The sequence below is a fragment of the Liolophura sinensis genome, chromosome 6 (genome assembly GCF_032854445.1).
Source record: "Liolophura sinensis isolate JHLJ2023 chromosome 6, CUHK_Ljap_v2, whole genome shotgun sequence".
NCBI lineage: Eukaryota > Metazoa > Mollusca > Polyplacophora > Chitonida > Chitonidae > Liolophura > Liolophura sinensis.
Window position 1 is genome coordinate 76,065,166 of NC_088300.1, and position 20,175 is coordinate 76,085,340.

General features: G+C 41.2%; 1 protein-coding gene across 1 annotated transcript; it reads right to left on the reverse strand.

Annotated features, from left to right (window-relative positions):
- Positions 1–855: 855 nt before the first annotated feature.
- Positions 856–19,178, reverse strand: LOC135467565 (uncharacterized). Its single transcript, XM_064745337.1, has 16 exons — positions 18,075–19,178; positions 15,989–16,167; positions 15,085–15,364; positions 13,286–13,426; positions 12,927–12,988; positions 12,360–12,518; positions 11,373–11,504; positions 10,694–10,889; positions 9,823–9,927; positions 9,559–9,663; positions 8,932–9,115; positions 7,426–7,677; positions 6,727–6,885; positions 6,437–6,478; positions 5,312–5,887; positions 856–3,357 (listed from the first exon to the last, which is right to left on the reverse strand). The coding sequence occupies exons 1-16, from the start codon at positions 19,176–19,178 to the stop codon at positions 3,119–3,121; spliced, it is 3,915 nt and encodes a 1,304-aa protein (XP_064601407.1). The 3' UTR covers positions 856–3,118.
- Between the last annotated feature and the right edge of the window lie 997 nt (positions 19,179–20,175).

Sequence of the window (20,175 nt, forward strand, 5' to 3'; positions counted from 1 at the left end):
ACTACAGCTGGACGACATGGCCTCTGTACTACAGCTGGACGACATGGCCTCTGTACTACAGCTGGACGACATGGCCTCTGTACTACAGCTGGATGTCATGGACCATGTACTAAAGCTGGAGGACATGGCCTCTGTACTACAGGTGGTGGACATGGCCAATACCACAGCTGGAGGACATGACCTCTGTACTACAGCTGGAGGACATGGCCCATGTCCCACAACTGGAGGGCATGGCCTCTACTACAGCTGGAGGACATGGCCAATGTACTACAGTTGGAGGACATGGCCAATACTCCAGCTGGAGGACATGGCCTCTGCATTACAGCTGGAGGACATGGCTAATACTACAGCTGGAGGACAAGGCCAATACTACAGCTGGAGGACAAGGCCAATGTACTATAGCTGGAGGACATGGAAAATACCACAGCTGAAGGACATGGCCTCTGCACTACGGCTGGAGGACATGACTAATACTACAGCTTGAGGACATGGCCATTGTACTACAGTTGGAGGACATGGTCAATACTACAGTTGGCGGACATGGCCTCTGCATTACAGCTGGAGGACATGGCTAATACTACAGCCGGAGGACAAGGCCAATGCACTACAGTGGGAGGACATGGAAAATACCACAGCTGAAGGACGTGGCCTCTGCACTACAGCTGGAGCACATGGCTAATACTACAGCTGGAGGACATGGCCACTGTACTACAGCTGGAGGACATGGCCAATACTACAGCCGGAGGACATGGCCAAATTACTACAGCTGGAGGACAGGGCCAATACTACAGCATTCCTCCCCTTTTGGCACCATTAAAAGACAATGAATGAACAAAGGCAAAACTTTCTGAAAAACATGGAGTTTAATGTCAACTGTTAAGTCTCAAACAAGAAAACATAATTAAATGCAAACAGCTGCACACTTATGAATACAAAATATGCACACTCTGCAAGCATCTCCTAAACAGAGAACAATGAACGCTATGCTACATTGGAAGGCACAGGTTTGTACTAAACTTGATCATTTGATAAATGCACTTCGGAGTTCTTAGTTCTCTCTTCCTCTCTCTTATTAGCCTGCCAATACACACAGCGTGTCTTTGTGGAAGTTGAGTACATCCCGGGAGTATTTTTCACAGCAATGAGCATGGCTCCATACTTTACTTTGATGACCTAAACATCTGACATCACGTCTTGGTGAAAAGTGAATGCAAAATATAAAAGATTTGTACAAAGTGAGTTCTTACAAATGCGCTTGTGACTAACCTTACATTACACTGATCTTCAATGGTGTTCAACAACGAAGCAGTGTAAACTAATGGTAACTTGTACAGCAATGTCCACCACACCACATACCAGTGATGCTGCCATACACTAATGTACACAACACACCCTATGGTACACTCTGCTTTCTGCTGAAGAGTATGACACACAACAGAATCTGACACAAACAGGGTTAACATCATACATTCCCCTGGGTGAAACTGTACTGATCTAACATCCATGGCAGAATCTGATTACTTAACACCTGAGCTGGCCACATCAATGAACAATAACAAGTGATGATACGTTTATGGGGATCTAATATCACAATGCAAAGTAACCCCAACATACCTAAAATGTGAGCTTCATCAACAACGCAAAACTGATGTCTGTTAAGAAATGCATGGTAAATTTGCATGGTAAAACACTTGCTTTAAAATGATTATAATCAACTTAAGAAGAAGACCTATTGCAGTAACTATAAATACTACATGATGACATTCTTAGGCAATGTAATTGCCCATTAAACCACTTGATAATTAAACCACTTGGGGGATCAACAAGGTGATCCCCCAAGGTAGCAGTGATTGTCGGAATAATACACCTACAAATCTACACATGTTGTTACATTCAAACGTATACACCATGTTCAGATTGAACACAATTCCTGCGTATCACAGTGGTTACGTTGCAGGTCATCTGCAGAACAAAATATCTAAAAAAGTTGCCACTAAAAAACTGAGTAGAGTATCATGTAATTAAGAAATTACCAAAAGTGGCTGAAGAAAAGAAAGCAATGTATTACCAGAGTAGCCATCTGCCACTTCCATAGAGAAAGATGAAGTAACTTTTAAATGCATAAAACATCTTCCTATTTACATGTTATGCACTACTCTGCATCAACAACAGTATTTCATAAAACCGTATCATTTTTCAAATCCTTTGAAAATACTGAAAATAAAAACAAAAATGCAGATCCAATAACAATCACTGGATCATATAACATAAATTATTGGAAAATTTAAGTTTATTAAACTCTGACATCAAAGTCATAGTTTTACCCTTCTTTGTAACTATCTGATATAACACATGAATTTGATCTTAAATTTCATTTGTTCTTTGTTCTCTGGAATGAACAAAGATTGCATTTGTGTAATACTGACATAAATCCTACAATACGATGTAAACTGAACCCAACTTGTGTCCAGGACTCTCCTGAGGTTTGATTTCTTCAGAGCCTGCTCCTATGTTCTGGACACGATCAACGCGTTTCAGATAAAAACGTCAAGACAAATGATACAAGGACTGTATGTAAATCCAGATCTCCACAGTAGTGTTACCTACATGTACCTTCAAATGTTCTTCCATGAATGATCAAACAACTGCATGTACATGAAGACAGGATAATCTCACACACAAAAATGTATATTACATAATTCCTTTTGATGACATGACTCCCTGTCTGTCCAAGCTATATTTACAGACAACTGAAATACGCATATTATGTGACAGCAATACAGAGATTTGGATGAAGACTCATTCTGACATTATGAACCTGAAAATATTAATCATAATTTGCAATAATTAAAAAACATAACATGATTTTTCAAATTAGTAATTATTACCAGCTGAAAGGTATCTGGACCTGTCTGAGCTTGACATGAAAACACTAAGACAACCACTGACCTGTGTGGGTAAATTACTGCCAGCTGGAAGGTGTCAGGACCTGTCTGAGGTTGTCATGAAAACAGAGTCAACCGCTGACCTGTGTGGGTTAGTTACTGCCAGCTGGAAGGTATCTAGCCCCGTCAGAGGTCGTCATGAACACAATGAGACAACCACTGACCAGTGTGGGTTAGTTATTGCCAGCTGGAGGGTACCTGGGCTTTTCATGTGGTCTGATGTATCCCGGTCCCCGCCCCCTGGGATGAAGTGAGCGTGGCCTTCTCCGACCTGGCCGTACACCTCCTGGGTACCCAGCCATTTCTCCATGTGCCCGGCCCATTGGCACTCGTCCCTGAATGGGCGGAACTGCTGGATGTGGAGGAAGTGGGTGCGGAGCAACTGGGTGCAGGGGAACTGGCCTCTGGGGAGCTGAAACACAAAGGCCGACTAGATAAAACATGAGGCTGCGCTAACCTGACTACATTACTGCTCAACAAGAGCTGCAGAGCTAAATATCTCATGTCCTGAAAAGCTAAATAACTCATGTCCTGAAGAGCTAAATAACTCATGTCCTGAAAAGCTAAATAACTCATGTCCTGAAAAGCTAAATAACTCATGTCCTGAAAAGCTAAATAACTCATGTCCTGAAGAGCTAAATAACTCATGTCCTGAAAAAGAAGGGCAAATGTCATTTGTGCAAACCACAGACTATTAGGTTTTGGAAATACACCAGTGTTACAGTATTTGACTTAGTAGTTTGAAAATATAATGGTAGCAAAGGCAAATATGCCTGACACATGAGAAAGTTGGTATAGGTCTGACCACAATCTCAGGAAATCAGCAGTAAATCCAAATATGCAATTCAATTAAACTCAACTTCATAATTTCGGAATCAATGCTCTGAAGCAAAAAATGAACTCTACCTAACAAAAGTAGGTCAAATCTCATCAAGCTGACCACAATGCAACTCGCTCTTTAACTTTAAATGACAGTCTTCAACTTCAACTGGCTCCATGTACCGTTAGTAGTTTAACTGAATAAGGCTAAGCCAAATTTACAAAATTCTCATCCTTTGATGATGGGTTTTGTTTGATAAAGATTGGGTCAGAAGATTGGGGAAGAAAACCAATTTGGTAGCCTTGCCTAGTCAGCTCAATACATTGAGTAATTTTTAACATATACCTTGATACGGATTGCAATACACAAAAGACATTTGTAATTTACGGTAATTAACATGAAAACAGCACATCAAGGATGGCTGGTTTTATCAGGCTATACACGTACAGTCAAACCTGTTGTATGTGACCAGTGAAGGGAGACAAAAGTAGTGGCCGCTTAATGCAGGTGGCCACATAACACAGGCTGGGTAAAAGACTGAACCAACACATGACTTATACTTCTTAATATAACTAACTGATATTAATTTCAGATATGGTGTTCACACACAGTGTAAATAAACAAGCGCCTACAACCCGAGTTTCAAGTCAGCGCACGTGTGACTTGAGCACTTTTCCCCCCAACATTTCCATGGCCTTGAAAGCTCTGGGGCCAGTTGGGACAACATGGATAATTAATACTCCAACCTTTGGACTGTCAATTGCAGCTAGACCGATGAGCTGTATGAAAATTCATTCAATCCGGTTTGCTATTGTCGGTGAAGCAACAACAACAACATAGCCTACATGTATATTGTATACAGATCAGGGAAGTTCAACATGTGTTTGTGAAAGATCATATTTTGACAAACCAAAAGGAAGACACAACTTTAGGTGCCTACAAAGATAATGGCCAGGCCAGCCAGATGCTTTGTCGAACAAACCATCCAGGGAGGGAACCACAGGATTGTATTCTGGTTTGCCCACTGTGACTGTAATGCTTTCACACCTCAGATGACTTCTACATGGAGCTAATCCCACTGCCTGGGTGTCCCGACAATAACCAGCTGGGCATGAAAACAACAGGCTTTACTGCTAACGATGAAATTCACTGATCAAGACAAAGTGGTAAGTTACAACAATGTAAATTTCCAGTGACTATCAATGCTACCGAAGTTTGAGGCCACCACTCTGAAATTTTCGAATTTTACTTTTAAAAATCTTGGCCGCATAGCGCAGGTTGATATTTGACTTTGTTACAATATGTACTGGCCACTGGCCACATTGGACAGGTGTCCACATGTTACAGGTTGTTTAATATGGAAAATCTTTCAGTCGCAGCTGAGAGTAGCCGCTTAGGACAGTTAACCTGTTACTGGATACTGACAACAACACTCAGGGCATGACATTAAAGCCTGCTGTATAGGTACATGTAACAGTAAGAAATCAATAGTGACAGTACAACCTGATCTTTCTCAATTCTTCCCATTTTGTAGATGTGATTTTACCTGCACGGGAGCCATCAAGCACTATGAAATACTGCTGCACTGACTCTGGTGAGACGCGGATCACTCTCGGCATTGCCACATGAGCCTGGAACTTGAAATGCTCATGAAGGATGGAGAGTAAGGACTCCTTAGCCCGGTGGACTGCGTTGGGCCTGCAGGCGGGCAGGTAAGTGTGCTCAGTGTAGGGGTCTATACTACTGGTCACCATGATGTGCAGGTGGAATTCTCCCTCATCATATGGTATCTGCCTAGCTCTCTTGTCACATAGGATCCTGTACACCTGATACAGGTAGTCCTCTATGATCAGCCTCATCTCCACCTCACTCAGGAGAGCATCGATCTGAACTGACCTGGGCAGCTCTTCCACGTTTTGTTTACTGTAAATGTTCCGCTGGCAGAATGTGAAGAGATCGGCCACCTTGGTAGACCAGCGCACCTCGCTGCAGCCCACGAGCAGGGCACGCACCACTAAGGGCTGGACTGGCAGTCTGTAGTCACATGACAGCTTGAACAATTCTTCAGCTATCTTCACTTCTTTGTCATTTAATATACGACAAATAGTGCTGCTGGCCAAATCTGTAAAAGTTAATCAGATGGGTTCTTTTTTCAAGGAAAGTTGCTACAGAATTAAAATCACTAATTTTACTGACTTAGTTTGATCACCACTGCCAAGGTGTTTACTTTTTCATTGATCAGTCAATTGGCAAGAAAAGCATATGGACCAACTTGGAGAAAATCCTCTTCTCAGCTAGGATCATCTAGGTCTGGATCCAGGAATGTTCGAAATGATTCTTCACCTATCTTGCCTAAATGTAGGCCACAAATGTAGAGTACTGTCCCTTTATCTGTAGTTGGGGTGTGGGGGTGGGAGGCACACGAATGAGTTGTGAGCTAGAGGAATCTAGCCAAAAGCTACAGGACAGATGGAATCTTGACACATACTGGTCTCACTTTCTGCCAAAACAGTGCTGCTAAGCCAGTAAGTGTGAAAACTCTAACCTTTAGGTCACCGAAGTGATGCATACATTGAAGAAACCAGTATGTGCACAAAGTGGTTACAGACTTTAAAATACAGGCAGAAAGAGAGGTGGGCACAGACATGATGGCAATTTTACAAAAACCTACCTCCTGTTTCCTGTAGTGAATCCCTCAGTCCAGGACACTTCTCTGAAAAACAATCCATTTGGTAATTACTACTAAATACCAACAAATGATGACAATGCAGGTCAGTAAAGTCAATAATTTGTTTACTATTTTCATTGTTAATTTAACCTATACACAAGATCAGTTCAAGTTTTGTCCGCATTAGAGGCCATATGACGCTGGAGTCAAAGTGACAGTACTGCATATACACAGGCAGTATGTAGTGAACCAGTCACCCTCTGTGTCACAACCTCTTACTTGGCACACCTCACCTAAAGTGACTCTCATCAGCTCCAGTATTTCCTCTCTCATATTCTTATTTAACAGCTGGTCCACAAGCACTCTGAACAGATGTAGGCAGTGTTTGAACTTCTTCACTGGCAGGGAAGAGGAGAGGAACATGGCACCGCAAATCTGACCAGAAAAACACCCTGAATAAGAAGACAACAAATGAAAATGATGAATTTAATTATCAGTGTGTGAATGATTAAAAGAACGTTAATACCGGGCAATTTAATACCCCTTGGCCATGAGCACAACTGCAAGAGACAGCATGTTTACAAGACAATGCAGGCACAGGCCTAACAGCCTGGAGCAAATACAGTGAGTTTAAAAAAAATACAGTTCTTCAACAATTCTACCCTATTTCATTTGGGGTCACCTGGTCTGCTCCTTTTATCCAATATACTGTATGTAATTGTAGCAGGAATATTTAGCTTCTTTGTTTCTCACATGGTTAGATCATCTAATGAACAACATCCTCATATCTTTACTTTTCCAAAAAGTTGGGAAAGGAATGTAATACAGCATACTGCTTTCAGCACTACTACTATCTGTCCTGGAAGAATTAGTGCACATGTTAGCAGTTGGGTTAAAACTGTTTGTGACAAAACATAACTTAAATGATTCCACAAGGGGTAAAAACTTACTTAAGACACCTTCAAGAAAAGTATCAGACAAAGAACCCTTACTATTCAAAATGCTGATGGCAAATGAAGGATGCATCTTGTAGAGGGCGGTTTCCACAGCCATGATGCTGACATCCATGGCCTGGTCATCAAGCTTCATGGTCAGATAACTGTTGAGCTGATTTTCTTCCAGTGCGAACAGAATGTCCATCCCATGCTTCCAGCCATTGTGTGAGTAGAAGAAGGCTAACAGCTCCACACCTATCTTAGCCAAGAATTCCTTGTTCAGACAACCTTGGGCATCCTCCGTAAGAGCTGTAGACAACAACCTCATTTGTATAGTCAGGTGTCATGAATTACCACAGATTAACATACACAAACCTTTCACAAGCTTATATTATTTTAATATTTTGTTGAAAAAAAATTAGTGTTGACATACTGATATACTGAAAACAAAAATATTTTATCAGATAATTAAAAATGGATTAAAGACTTAGGGCAAGTAATCTAATCCACGTCTGACTCGAGTTATTAAGAAATCTTAATAAAACATTGTTGAAGCAGACACTAGTTCTGTTCATTTTATTTATTTATTTGATTGGTGTTTTACGCCGTACTCAGGAATATTTCACTAATACGATGGCGACCAGCATTATGGTGGGTGGAAACTGGGCAGAGCCCAGGGGAAACCCACAACCATCCGCAGGTTGCTGGCAGACCTTCCCACGTACTGCCGGAGAGGAAGCCAGCATGGCTGCACCATTGACAGAGAGCAACAACTCTGAGCAAAGACACTGCAATTCATGAGTTGTTGATGCAGAAACTAGTTCTGCTCATGGCTGCCCATTGTCAGAGAGCAACAACTCTGAGCAAAGACATTACAATCCATGAGTTGTTGATGCAGACACCAGTTCTCCTCATGGCTGCCCATTGTCAGAGAGCAACAACTCTGAGCAAAGACATTACAATCCATGAGTTGTTGATGCAGAAACCAGTTCTGCTCATGGCTACCCATTGTCAGAGAGCAACAACTCTGAGCAAAGACATTGCAATCCATGAGTTGTTGATGCAGAAACCAGTTCTGCTCATGGCTGCCCATTGTCAGAGAGCAACAACTCTGAGCAAAGACATTGCAATCCATGAGTTGTTGATGCAGAAACCTGTTCTGCTCATGGCTACCCATTGTCAGAGAGCAACAACTCTGAGCAAAGACATTACAATCCATGAGTTGTTGATGCAGAAACTAGTTCTGCTCATGGCTGCCCATTGTCAGAGAGCAACAACTCTGAGCAAAGACATTGCAATCCATGAGTTGTTGATGCAGAAACCAGTTCTGTTCATGGCTACCCATTGTCAGACAACATCTCATGGTCACGCATCACTCCTGCCGGGCTCATCTCATATCAAGCAGATAGACATGGTATATAAAAATGGTGAGGTTGGTCACCTGGTTCAACAACATGAAGTAAAAAAAAGTCAGGAGGAGTGTGCCAGAACAGGTACTGGTAAGGTCACATCAGACAGAGAATTTGCTTATTACATAGTTCAAACTACTATAAAACCACCCACCAGCCTTCAATGCAGTCTCCACAAAGGTCTTATAACCTGTTGTTGTTGTAGCTGCAGGTTGGTCCTTTAATAGTGTGTCCAGGAAAGCCTTGTGCAGGACTGGATCAAAGGCGTTTACCTCTTCCTGGCACACCTCCACAAACAGCTCACCCAGGTACAGCCAATTACAGGTCACTCCACAGCCCTGCATAACACATACTCAGTCTTAGTTCATCAGATTTTGACGTATCTTTTTCACATTACTCTACCGACAAACACATGGACACAACCACCAACCATATGTCCAGTGCAGAGACACAAACGTGTAGCGCTGTTCACAATGAGGGCGAGATAAAATATAAATGAAATTGTATGATATCGATATTAAGCATACTGCCCACAAACACGCCACAAAGCTTGACCCATACTTAATCAAACCCAATGTTGTGAACACACAAAGGTCAAAATTTTGATCAATGTAGTAATGCAGACATATCAAGGCCTTTTATTTAACTTTATATTTGCTTTAAGACAGAACATCAGCATCTAGTCCAAATCCACAACCACCAGTTGGCTCTTCAGATCTCTTTCCTCTGATCAAATTCCAGTTATTCTATATTAAATGTATAATAATAAAGCAGATCATACCTTTATCCTGCTAAGAATACTGTCACTATTTGCCAGACCAGAGATCTGCTCATGACAGGTAATGTCAGTGGCACCTTCCAAAGCAGACTTCCCATACCTTGAGGCCTGGAACAGAAACACACTGAAATTATCCACACACATCTCAGCACTTTTACAATAAAATGTCACCTTAAACTCATGACATTATGGTGTTAATTCACACTCTGAAGGGAACAGTACAGTTAGCATTCTGAGTGTAACTGTTGTAAAAGATGTTGAAGTTACCAAATCTCTCCTGGGGTCTAGTGATGCTGTGAAGGCCTTGGAGAAAATCTGGGCACAGATTGGGAGTCCAAGGCTATGGCATTCTGAAGTCAATGTCCTCAAAAGCTGTGGGTAACAGAAAGTCTCATAATAAGCATGGATATCTAACTATATATATAATATATAATGAAGCAACATATTCAATGAAAATACATTAAACATAAAACAGAACAGATCTTGTGGCTTGAATTTATTTTTTTACTTGACTGGTGTTTTACGCCATACTATATTTCATTTACACAACAGCTGCATGCATTATGCAGGGAGGAAACCAGGCAGAGGCCACAACCATCCGCATGTTGCTGGCAGACCTTCCCACGTACGGCCAGAGAGGAAGCCAGCATGAGCTGGACTTGAATTCACAGCAACCACATTGGTGAAAGGCTTCTGGGTCATTACTCTTGCGGCTTGAAAGCCACTACAATCAAAGTTTACCTTGAGATACAGGCTTACAGCATCGTCCATTTGTTGCAAAATTAAAACATGTTACAGGTCATATTACACTTTATGCTACAGGGTACTATAGTACCATAGCAATTTTCCAGTCATATGATGACTTTGTGGCAACTCTGAGGCAACCGCTCTAACAGTAAGGCCAACAAAGCGGTCGCTCTGAGGCAGCCGCTCTAACAGTCAGGCCAACAAAGCGGTCGCTCTGAGGCAGCCGCTCTAACAGTAAGGCCAACAAAGCGGTCGTTCTGAGGCAGCCGCTCTAACAGTAAGGCCAACAAAGTGGTCCAATGCCAAGATGTACTGTAGTTGTATTTATGACCTACATTGATGTGCCATTCAAGCACAACCTTGACACTTGTAAACACTATTTGCTGCTCACATCTTTGCGTATCAAGGTCAGGCTGGTAACGTCTTGAGCCTTGATCCATGGCGCTGCTAAGGGTAACAGGTGCTTGGGGTCATTCTTGAGAGCCTGTAGGGCACTGGTCTTCATGTTTAGGGAGACCTGGAACCACTCATGGCAGTAGGTCAGTGCTTTCCACAGGTCCTCCCATAATAAACCATCCATACAACACCTGAGAAAACAAAAGTCAAATCCACAGTACAGCATTCATACACAGACCACGCAAGCTTTACCCCAGGATGATCAATATGTGTGATTCCAAGATTTTCTATCATCAACTTTTAGACCACTGCATAAAATTTTAACCAATGCAAAAAAAACTAACACTGAGGGTTTGTGCAGAGACACAGCTGATGTGTTCTTTTAGGGTGGATGGCAAGCATTAAACTACCAAAGCTGTAGAAAAGAAACTCAAACGCATGGTTTCAACATGTTTATGTAAATGACCTAAAATTTCGCTTAAGTTAAGTCGCACATTTTGTCTGATTCCGAGATTACATGTAATATTTCCCTGGAAAAATGGTTTGATGTTTTATAGGTGTGTGTGTACAACAGAAGTAATACTTTACAACATTTATTTACCCCTGAAAATGCACTTTTTAGGGTGAAATTTTAAGATCTCCTAAAGCAGCCATCAACAGCAAAATGAACAAACCTTAGTATGTCTAACATACAGTTGTGTTCTGGTCGCAACTGGAAGCTGATCATTGCCTTTAATAGTAGACTGATATGTTCTCTGTATTTCATTTTGTCTTCTGCAAACAGCTGGTATAGTTTGGTCCACATACTAAAACAGAATGTTAATCATGTGAAGTCAGATATAGAATCATTTATCTATTTACTGATTTGACTGGACTCGATTTCCACCCATAATAATGCTGGTTGCCATCGTATAAGTGAAATATTCTTCATACCATAAAACATCAATCACACGTCACAGTTTGGAGTTTTACGCAATACTCAAGAATATTTCACTTATGTGACAGCGGCCAGCATTATAGTCCGAAAAACCAGGCAAAGCCAAGGGTAACCAACAACCATCTTCAGGTTGCTGGCAGACCTTCACATGTAAGACCAGAGAGGAAGCTAGCACTGATGCGAAGCCAAGGGGTCAATGTGCTGCGCTTAGCACGTAAACCACTAGGCCACAGAGTCCCTGATCAAGTTACACACAAGTATGTAAAATGAAATGTTTCTGAACTTCAAATAATAAACACAACATACTGTATTTATGCCTGTGAACATGAACTTGTGTGTTATTATTATAATGGTAAATTAGTAAGTTCTCAATCAGAATTCTTCTGTGTGAAGAATACAGAAATAGTAAAGAACAAACAAGCAGTGAATCCAACAAACTATAAATTTATCAACTATTCAAACTGTACATGTACATAATGGCCCTCATACCTAAATTCATGAACATTTTCCCATACAAAGTCAGTTCTTAAATTGCAGGGGTTACAGATTTGCCTCTCACAACTGCAGATAATAACTAAACGAAAACCTTTTTTTTCATCAGAAATACCCCTGCTGCAATTGGATGTATGCCTGGGGTTTTAATGTTTGCCGCAATTGGAAAAATAGTTTTTAATGGCATCCATCAAACATCAAATATTCTTTACCTTTGTGACCTTTGACTTACCTGGCCCTGAGATAACGACCAAAACAAATATCTGTGAGGATAGCCAAAGCCTCGGACGCAGCTCCTTGCTTACAACAGTGGTGAAGTAGGCTCAGAATAATGCCCTCAGCGGGTGGGGCCACATCCAACAGCATCAAGCTCCGATAGGCCAGTAATGCACTGCAACATGTAATCATAAATAATTAGTGTAGTGACAAAAACCAAACACTTGTGTAATTGTCCTTTAGGTTTCCAAGAGATTCAATTTTTGATTGCTTGTGAGTCCGAGTACATGAAAGAGAAGAATGTAATACTCCATCAGAGTTTGGATTCAATCCATTAGTTTTATCACCATATGTTCACTTTAAGGCTCTGAAGGCTCAAACTGGAATGGGAAGCAATTATGATATAACTCCCCCACACCAGTGCATTTTTGCATGAAAAGGTGAGCAAAATCATAAAAGGAGGTCACCATGTCATAACATCTTACCTCAAAACGCACATATTCATACAAGTAATCATCTTCCCAACATTTTGAAGATTTCTTTTGAAATACTCACATTTATAATATTTAAGTGAATTACTTACTTCTTTAGCTCGCCCTTCTGGTAAGCTTCAATTCCCTTTATAGCCATTTTAACACCATCGTTCTACAATACCAAAACTGACATATAAGACTTAACAAAAAATCAACTAGTTATTGTTTAATTATTCATGTCTTTCAAAATTACATTTAAAATGAATCATACCCTAGACGAATTTGTATCTGAACATTCAAAGTTTATTCTTTGCAAACTATTCAACTCATAAATATAAATGGTTGTTGATTATTACATAACATAAAACTCAATACAAGCTATCAAATTAACTATCAAACAATGCATAATTTTAAGTGCTAAAAAAAATATGTTATCGAATATTTGCTAAATTTGTCACATTATTATCACCTTGCTGATGAATGTGTGCTTTTGAAATTTGCAGCCTGTTCCTGCTTTACACTCGCCATTCAGCAAATATTCAATGCAGTGATTTGGTGGAAAGCAGTTCGGAAAGTTGAAGAACTCTGGCGGGCAAACTTGAGGAGGCACCTGAAAAAACAGAAGACAAAGATATAATGCAAATAAATATTCAAGCCAGACAGCACAAACATCAAACAAGACATCAGAGAATACTGGTAGCTCACCTGATTGATTCGTTTGTAAAACTGCATAATGTTCAAGTCATGTGATACATTAAAATATTGACCTCTAAACCAAAAACAACGTAGAATGATTGACACTATCATACACAGATATTATCTTCTAATTATATTGTCTAAGATCTTGCCATTAAATCGACAAGAAAGACCAAAATTATTATAATGTCACAACTATGTTCACCATATGCGCAAGGATTGCAGAGCAGTGACCTCATATGTTACTGAGTTGTAAATCACTGTAGTGGTATCAGCCCTTGACCAATCAGAACAAAAGTCTGTGTGTTGCTCTAGCTAATTGGACAGAATATTTACTTATTTATTTCATTGGTGTTTTATGCCGTTGTCATGAATATTTCACTTATACGACAGCGGCCAGCATTAATGGGGGACAAAAGATCGCAGGGGAAACCCACAATCATCTCCAGATTAATGGCAGACCTGGACTTAAACTCACAGTGACTGCAATGGTTCGAGACTCCAAGGACATTGCGCTGTGCTGGCATGCTAACCACCTTGGCCATGTATAACCCTGTTATTAACAGACTGTTATTAGGTCTTGAGGTTACTCAGATACAGGACTAAAGGTGATAGCTTGTTCACTCCACCTGATTAACCTGACCAATGTTGTATGACTGAAAAATTCTAGGGTACAGCATTAAACATCACCAAAAATTACAAAAACAGAGAATCAGTGGTCACAAGATGAACAAGGGATCAGTGGTCACAAGATGAACAAGGGATCAGTGGTCACAAGATGAACAACGGATCAGTGGTAACAGAATTAACAGAGAATCAGTGGTCACAAGATAAACAAGGGATCAGTGGTAACACAATGAACAAGGGATCAGTAGTCACAAGATGAACAAGGGATCAGTGGTAACACAATGAACAGAGAATTAGTGGTCACAAGATGAACAAGGGATCAGTGGTCACAAGATGAACAAGGGATCAGTGGTAACACAATTAACAGAGAATCAGTGTCACAAGATGAACAAGGGATCAGTGGTAACACAATTAACAGAGAATCAGTGTCACAAGATGAACAAGGGATCAGTGGTAACACAATTAACAGAGAATCAGTGGTCACAAGATGAACGAGGGATCAGTGGTAACACAATTAACAGAGAATGAGTGGTCACTAGATAAACAAGGGATCAGTGGTAACACAATGAACAAGGGATCAGTGGTCACAAGATGAACAAGGGATCAGTGGTAACAGAATTAACAGAGAATCAGTGGTCACAAGATAAACAAGGGATCATTGGTAACACAATGAACAAGGGATCAGTAGTCACAAGATAAACAAGGGATCAGTGGTAACACAATGAACAGAGAATCAGTGGTCACAAGATGAACAAAGGATCAGTGGTCACAAGATGAACAAGGGATCAGTGGTCCTCATTGGTCAAGCTAGCTTTTATTTAAGAAGACAAAAACTACAAAAACCTTCTCACGGAGTAGTAACACTGTATAAATTTCAAACTGGTTTGAATATATTTGAACCATAAAGGCCAAACTGATGTTATCTTTGCTATTAACATATTATACCTTTGCCTTTTCTCCAAGCAAGCTCTTCTTCACTATTTTCCCCATCACCACACTTTGGACAGCACCCAAGGTGATCGGAGACTTTGGCACTTTGGCTGGCGGTCCCATGACGGCCTTGGTTGTCTTCACAGGTATTTTGAAATCTCTAAAGGGAGACTGATCACTTGTGAGTTTGGAATGGGTTAAGGGTGGTGTGGTTTGACTGGTAGCTAAGTCTGGTATATCATTGTTGAATGCATCCATGTCTGTCACATCCTCATTCCAAAATGGCTGAGATAGACTGCAAAAATAAAAGCCAAAGCCAAATTTAAAATTTCATGCCAACTGTGATTCAGATAAATGACCCAACTGTGATCCCTGGTCTGTTAAATCCATGCTCACAGTGCAAATACTCTGTGGGTTTTATACAGTTGTTTAATATTGCCTCATTGGACAGCTGTATAGTAAGGTCCTGAAGAACATTTATAAACCAGTTTGTCCATGGAAGGGTGAAGATTTTGGATTATTCCCTAAAATTTGATTCCACAGGCACAAAAGAGACACAATGTCTTGAACAGTTGAATAAACAGAACAGATCCAAAAACCCCACAGTAGGGCCTAATGTCACATCTGAATGTAGCAGCTGCAGTACTTACTCTCCTGGGGCCTCCGTGGCTCGGTTAGTGCGCTAGCGCAGCGTAATGAGCCAGGAGTCTCTCACCAATGCAGTCGCTGTCAGTTCAAGTCCAGCTCATGCTGGCTTCCTCTCCAGCCATACGTGGGAAAGTCTGCCAGCAGCCTGTAGATGTTTGTGTGTTTCCCCCAGGCTGTGCCCGGTTTCCTCCCACCAGGCCGCCGTGATATAAGTGAAATATTCTTGAGTACGGCTTAAAACATCTATCAAAAAAATAAATAAATAACTTACTCTCCTTCTTCCTGGAGGAAGCTGGCCTCTGACGGAGCAAGAATAGAAACCACATCATCGTCATCTGAATCAGAGCTCTCATAACATATCTCCCTTGTCTGCCACATCCATTTTCGTCTTGGCTTAGGGGTTTTTTCTCGAGCAGGAAAAACTGGAGATCTTGGTATATTTTGCTGGACCTTGAATGTTATAACAATGTCAAATTTGTACAGAAATAGCCAAAGAAGTGCATTTAAAAGAAGATGTAGGGTATAAAAAAGGTTTGCAAGTTTTATCTTACCAGAAACAAAGAGTGCGCACTAAGCTGGTATACAGCTGTTGTTTAATTGTATTAACTTTCTGTACATGGGAAACCAAGTTTGTGTACATGAGGAAGTTAGTTGGTCAGCATTAGTAACAAAGCACATGAACATGAAAAACTAAGTGCATGTAAATGATTAATGAAACACATGCACTGAGCAACTAGCTACTTCAACTGAAGAACTACACAGATCTATCTGAGCTGAGGCACTATAGGTACCTATCTGAACTGAAGAACTACACAGACCTATCTGAGCTGAGGCACTATAGGTACCTATCTGAACTTGAAGAACTACACACACCTATCTGAGCCGAGGCACTATAGGTACCTACCTGAACTGAAGAACTACACATACCTATCTGAGCTGAGGAACTGCACATACCTATCTGAGCTGAGGAACTGCAGGTACCTATCTGAACTGAAGAACTACACACACACCTATCTGAGCTGAGGCACTATAGGTACCTATCTGAACTGAAGAACTACACACACCTATCTGAGCCGAGGCACTATAGGTACCTACCTGAACTGAAGAACTACACATACCTATCTGAGCTGAGGAACTGCAGGTACCTATCTGAACTGAAGAACTACACACACACCTATCTGAGCTGAGGCACTATAGGTACCTATCTGAGCTGAGGAACTGCAGGTACCTACCTGAACTGAAGAACTACACACACACCTATCTGAGCTGAGGCACTATAGGTACCTATCTGAGCTGAGGAACTGCAGGTACCTACCTGAACTGAAGAACTACACACACCTATCTGAGCTGAGGCACTATAGGTACCTATCTGAGCCGAGGCACTATAGGTACCTATCTGAGCTGAGGAACTGCAGGTACTGTACCTACTCGGTCTACTCAGAAACTATTTGCTTATACAGTAGGAATGAAGCATGTGTATCACAGCTGTATCTGGACTTTGTTTTTTTTTGGAGGAAATAAATGTCACAAAACATTACTTTTGGGGGTGAAACTTCCTTCCACTCACACATCAGACAAAATGAAATAACTTAGCCATGAATCTGAGGTCAAACACAGTAAGTAAATGTACACGAAGAACTAGTGTTGCACACCATAGACACAAACTACACAAACATGGTTGGCCTTCCTCATTAAAGGAGAAAAAAAAACATGACACTATAGGCTGAAAAGAGCATTTTTTTTCTATCTGGTGATGCCTGCTGCATAATTTTGCCATTTTTCCTCGCCATACATGTAAAGCCTGAAAACGGCGAAGCTGGCATAAATCGCCGAGTCTATCCCGTCCTCCATCTTGTAATTTATGCTGGGGGAGTGTTGCCTCTCAGCCAATGAGAGTCGTTAAAACTAAAGGTTTGTTCGTGTAAACTCGGAACCTACGTCCAACATTTTGATTTCCCGATTGTCAAGCGGAAAACAAACTGTACTGACCACTACCTTCTGGGAAGAAATATTCTACCTGAAATGTACGAACTGCACTTCCGCAGTTTCAAACAGCAATTCTCCTCCTAACACAGAAGACTTCAGGACTACGCCTTAGGCAATATAGTATCGCCCACAGCAGATTTTGGCGCTGACTTTATTTATAATTTATCAACTTGAGGTATTAATCAGAATTTTTTATGGCATGCATCTGCAAGAAAAAGCATACTCTTTTCAATAGTATTTGATTGATTTTTAAATTTTCTTCCCCTTTAAGCATAGATCTACTGTAGGGGAAATATAACCATTACGGGAGTTTAAATTTCAGTGCTAAGTTAATGTTACAGACGCCTTGTGAGAAGAGTCAGCATACTCACCATGCGCTTAGCTGATGTAGTAAGCTCTGCCTGGTGGGAATCTGGCTCTGCAGCCATTCTGTCTTCTATAGTAGGGTCAGAGTCTACAGAAGCCAATCTGTTTTCTATAGTCGGGTCAGTGCCTACACAGGCCAATCTGCCTTCTATAGTCGGGTCAGTGTCTACACAGGCCAATCTGCCTTCTATAGTCGGGTCAGTGTCTACAGAAGCCAATCTGTTTTCTATGGTAGGGTCAGTGTCTACAGAAGCCAATCTGTCTCCTATAGTCGGGTCAGTGCCTACACAGGCCAATCTGCCTTCTATAGTCGGGTCAGTGTCTACAGAAGCCAATCTGTTTTCTATGGTAGGGTCAGTGTCTACAGAAGCCAATCTGTCTCCTATAGTCGGGTCAGTGCCTACACAGGCCAATCTGCCTTCTATAGTCGGGTCAGTGTCTACAGAAGCCAATCTGTTTTCTATGGTAGGGTCAGTGTCTACAGAAGCCAATCTGTCTCCTATAGTCGGGTCAGTGTCAACAGAAGCCAATATGTCTTCTATAGTCGGGTCAGTGTCTACAGAAGCCAATCTGTCTCCTATAGTCGGGTCAGTGTCTACAGAAGCCAATATGTCTTCTATAGTCGGGTCAGTGTCTATACCAGTCTTAACGCCCTGAGCAGGACTGGAGCCCTCTGATGAGATCACCGCCACATCAGCAGACTTTTCATCATCCTCGCATTCCTCAAGCTCTTCAATGTCAGCGGTTCCTCCGACAACTAAACCACTTTCCTCCGTCAAAGATGTATTGTCAGCTGGACCAAAACACATCCTTCCTGAAGGCTCACATTCACCGGTTTCATCCATGGTAGCACAAAGAAAACTAGTCCCACAATCTGCTTCATCCACAGTCATATATGTTCTATCAATATCCACACTTTCCTCATTTGGTCCTTCTAAACAGTTATCTGTATCAGAGTCCTCCATAATCCTCCCGTCTTCATACTTATCTGATATATTATCACAGTGTGATGGTCCTTTCTCAGTTTCATTCAACTGCATGCGGCAAGGGTTCTCCATAGTCCATGGCTGATTACAGGTGTCTGCTTTAGCTGCATTTCCATTACCCATATCCCAGCATTCTTCTTCTAAAGCAGTGTAGGTTGAAGAATTACTAGAAGAAACATTAAGAAGGCTAATAAACGGTCCCTGGGATTGGTTCAGTGAGTTTTCTTTCATGCCAAGGAGCGGTGGTTTACAGGATGGTTGTGAATTTCCAAATGAGATTGTGGCTGGTTTGGGGAGCATGAGGACAGCTGTTTCTGGAGAACTACATGTACTAAGTCCTCCCATTGTACTCTGTACAGATTCTTCATCAGAATCCAGCTCATACACAGGGGTGAAGTCCATCTCTTCCAAAACATCTTCAAATGCCTGTAGAACTTTTTCTTTTGAAACAGTTTTCTTTGACTTCAACACTTCACCTTTCCCAAATAATACCGATTGCTTTGACCCTTTAGCTGAACCAAAAGTCAGCTTCCTTGTTGATAGAGTCGAAGATGCAAAAGGTTTTATTTTACATCCATTTGGTACTGCTGATTGTTCCTTTGAAGCAGAACTATCGGATTTGGTGATTTTTGGCAAGAGCTTGGTCTGTTTGGGATGCCAAACATTATTTGGCCTCATGAAGTTTGAGAAAAAGATTTCCTCAGTTTGGCCTGAATAGTTGCAGTCTAAATCAATTTCCAGTGATAATGGGGAAGAGGGCAATGGAAGATCTGGTACCATGTTGACAACTGTAACCATCTTCTGAGTGGGAGCATTTCCACCCTCTGACTGTTCCAACTCTAAAGTTGGTACATTTTCCCCACTAGCAGAGACATTGGCAGCGTCACATTTAGCAGAAAGATCATTATTTTCTTTCAATGGATTTCCGTGAAGAATTTCAAGAAACGATAAAGGTTTATCAACTTCAAACTGTTGAGGTTTGGTCTTTTCCAATTCATCCTCGGCTTTTTTTCGTAAAATGTTTTGAGCTATTTTTGATTTCACTGGAGCAGAGAATCTACATGTAGGTATCACACCCGTAATCACAGGGTTATTTTCATCTATGTCTTGTTTCCTTTTT

Bases quoted from the DNA above. Each gene is read 5' to 3' on its own strand.
- LOC135467565 (XM_064745337.1), bottom strand. From the start codon at position 19,178: ATGGGTAATGGAAATGCAGCTAAAGCAGACACCTGTAATCAGCCATGG. The intron at 9,116-9,558 runs GTATGATCTGCT...TGTGTTATGCAG, and splicing joins GTATTCTTAGCAGGATAAAG to GGCTGTGGAGTGACCTGTAA. The intron at 6,479-6,726 runs GTGAGGTGTGCC...ATTGTTTTTCAG, and splicing joins GCTGATGAGAGTCACTTTAG to AGAAGTGTCCTGGACTGAGG.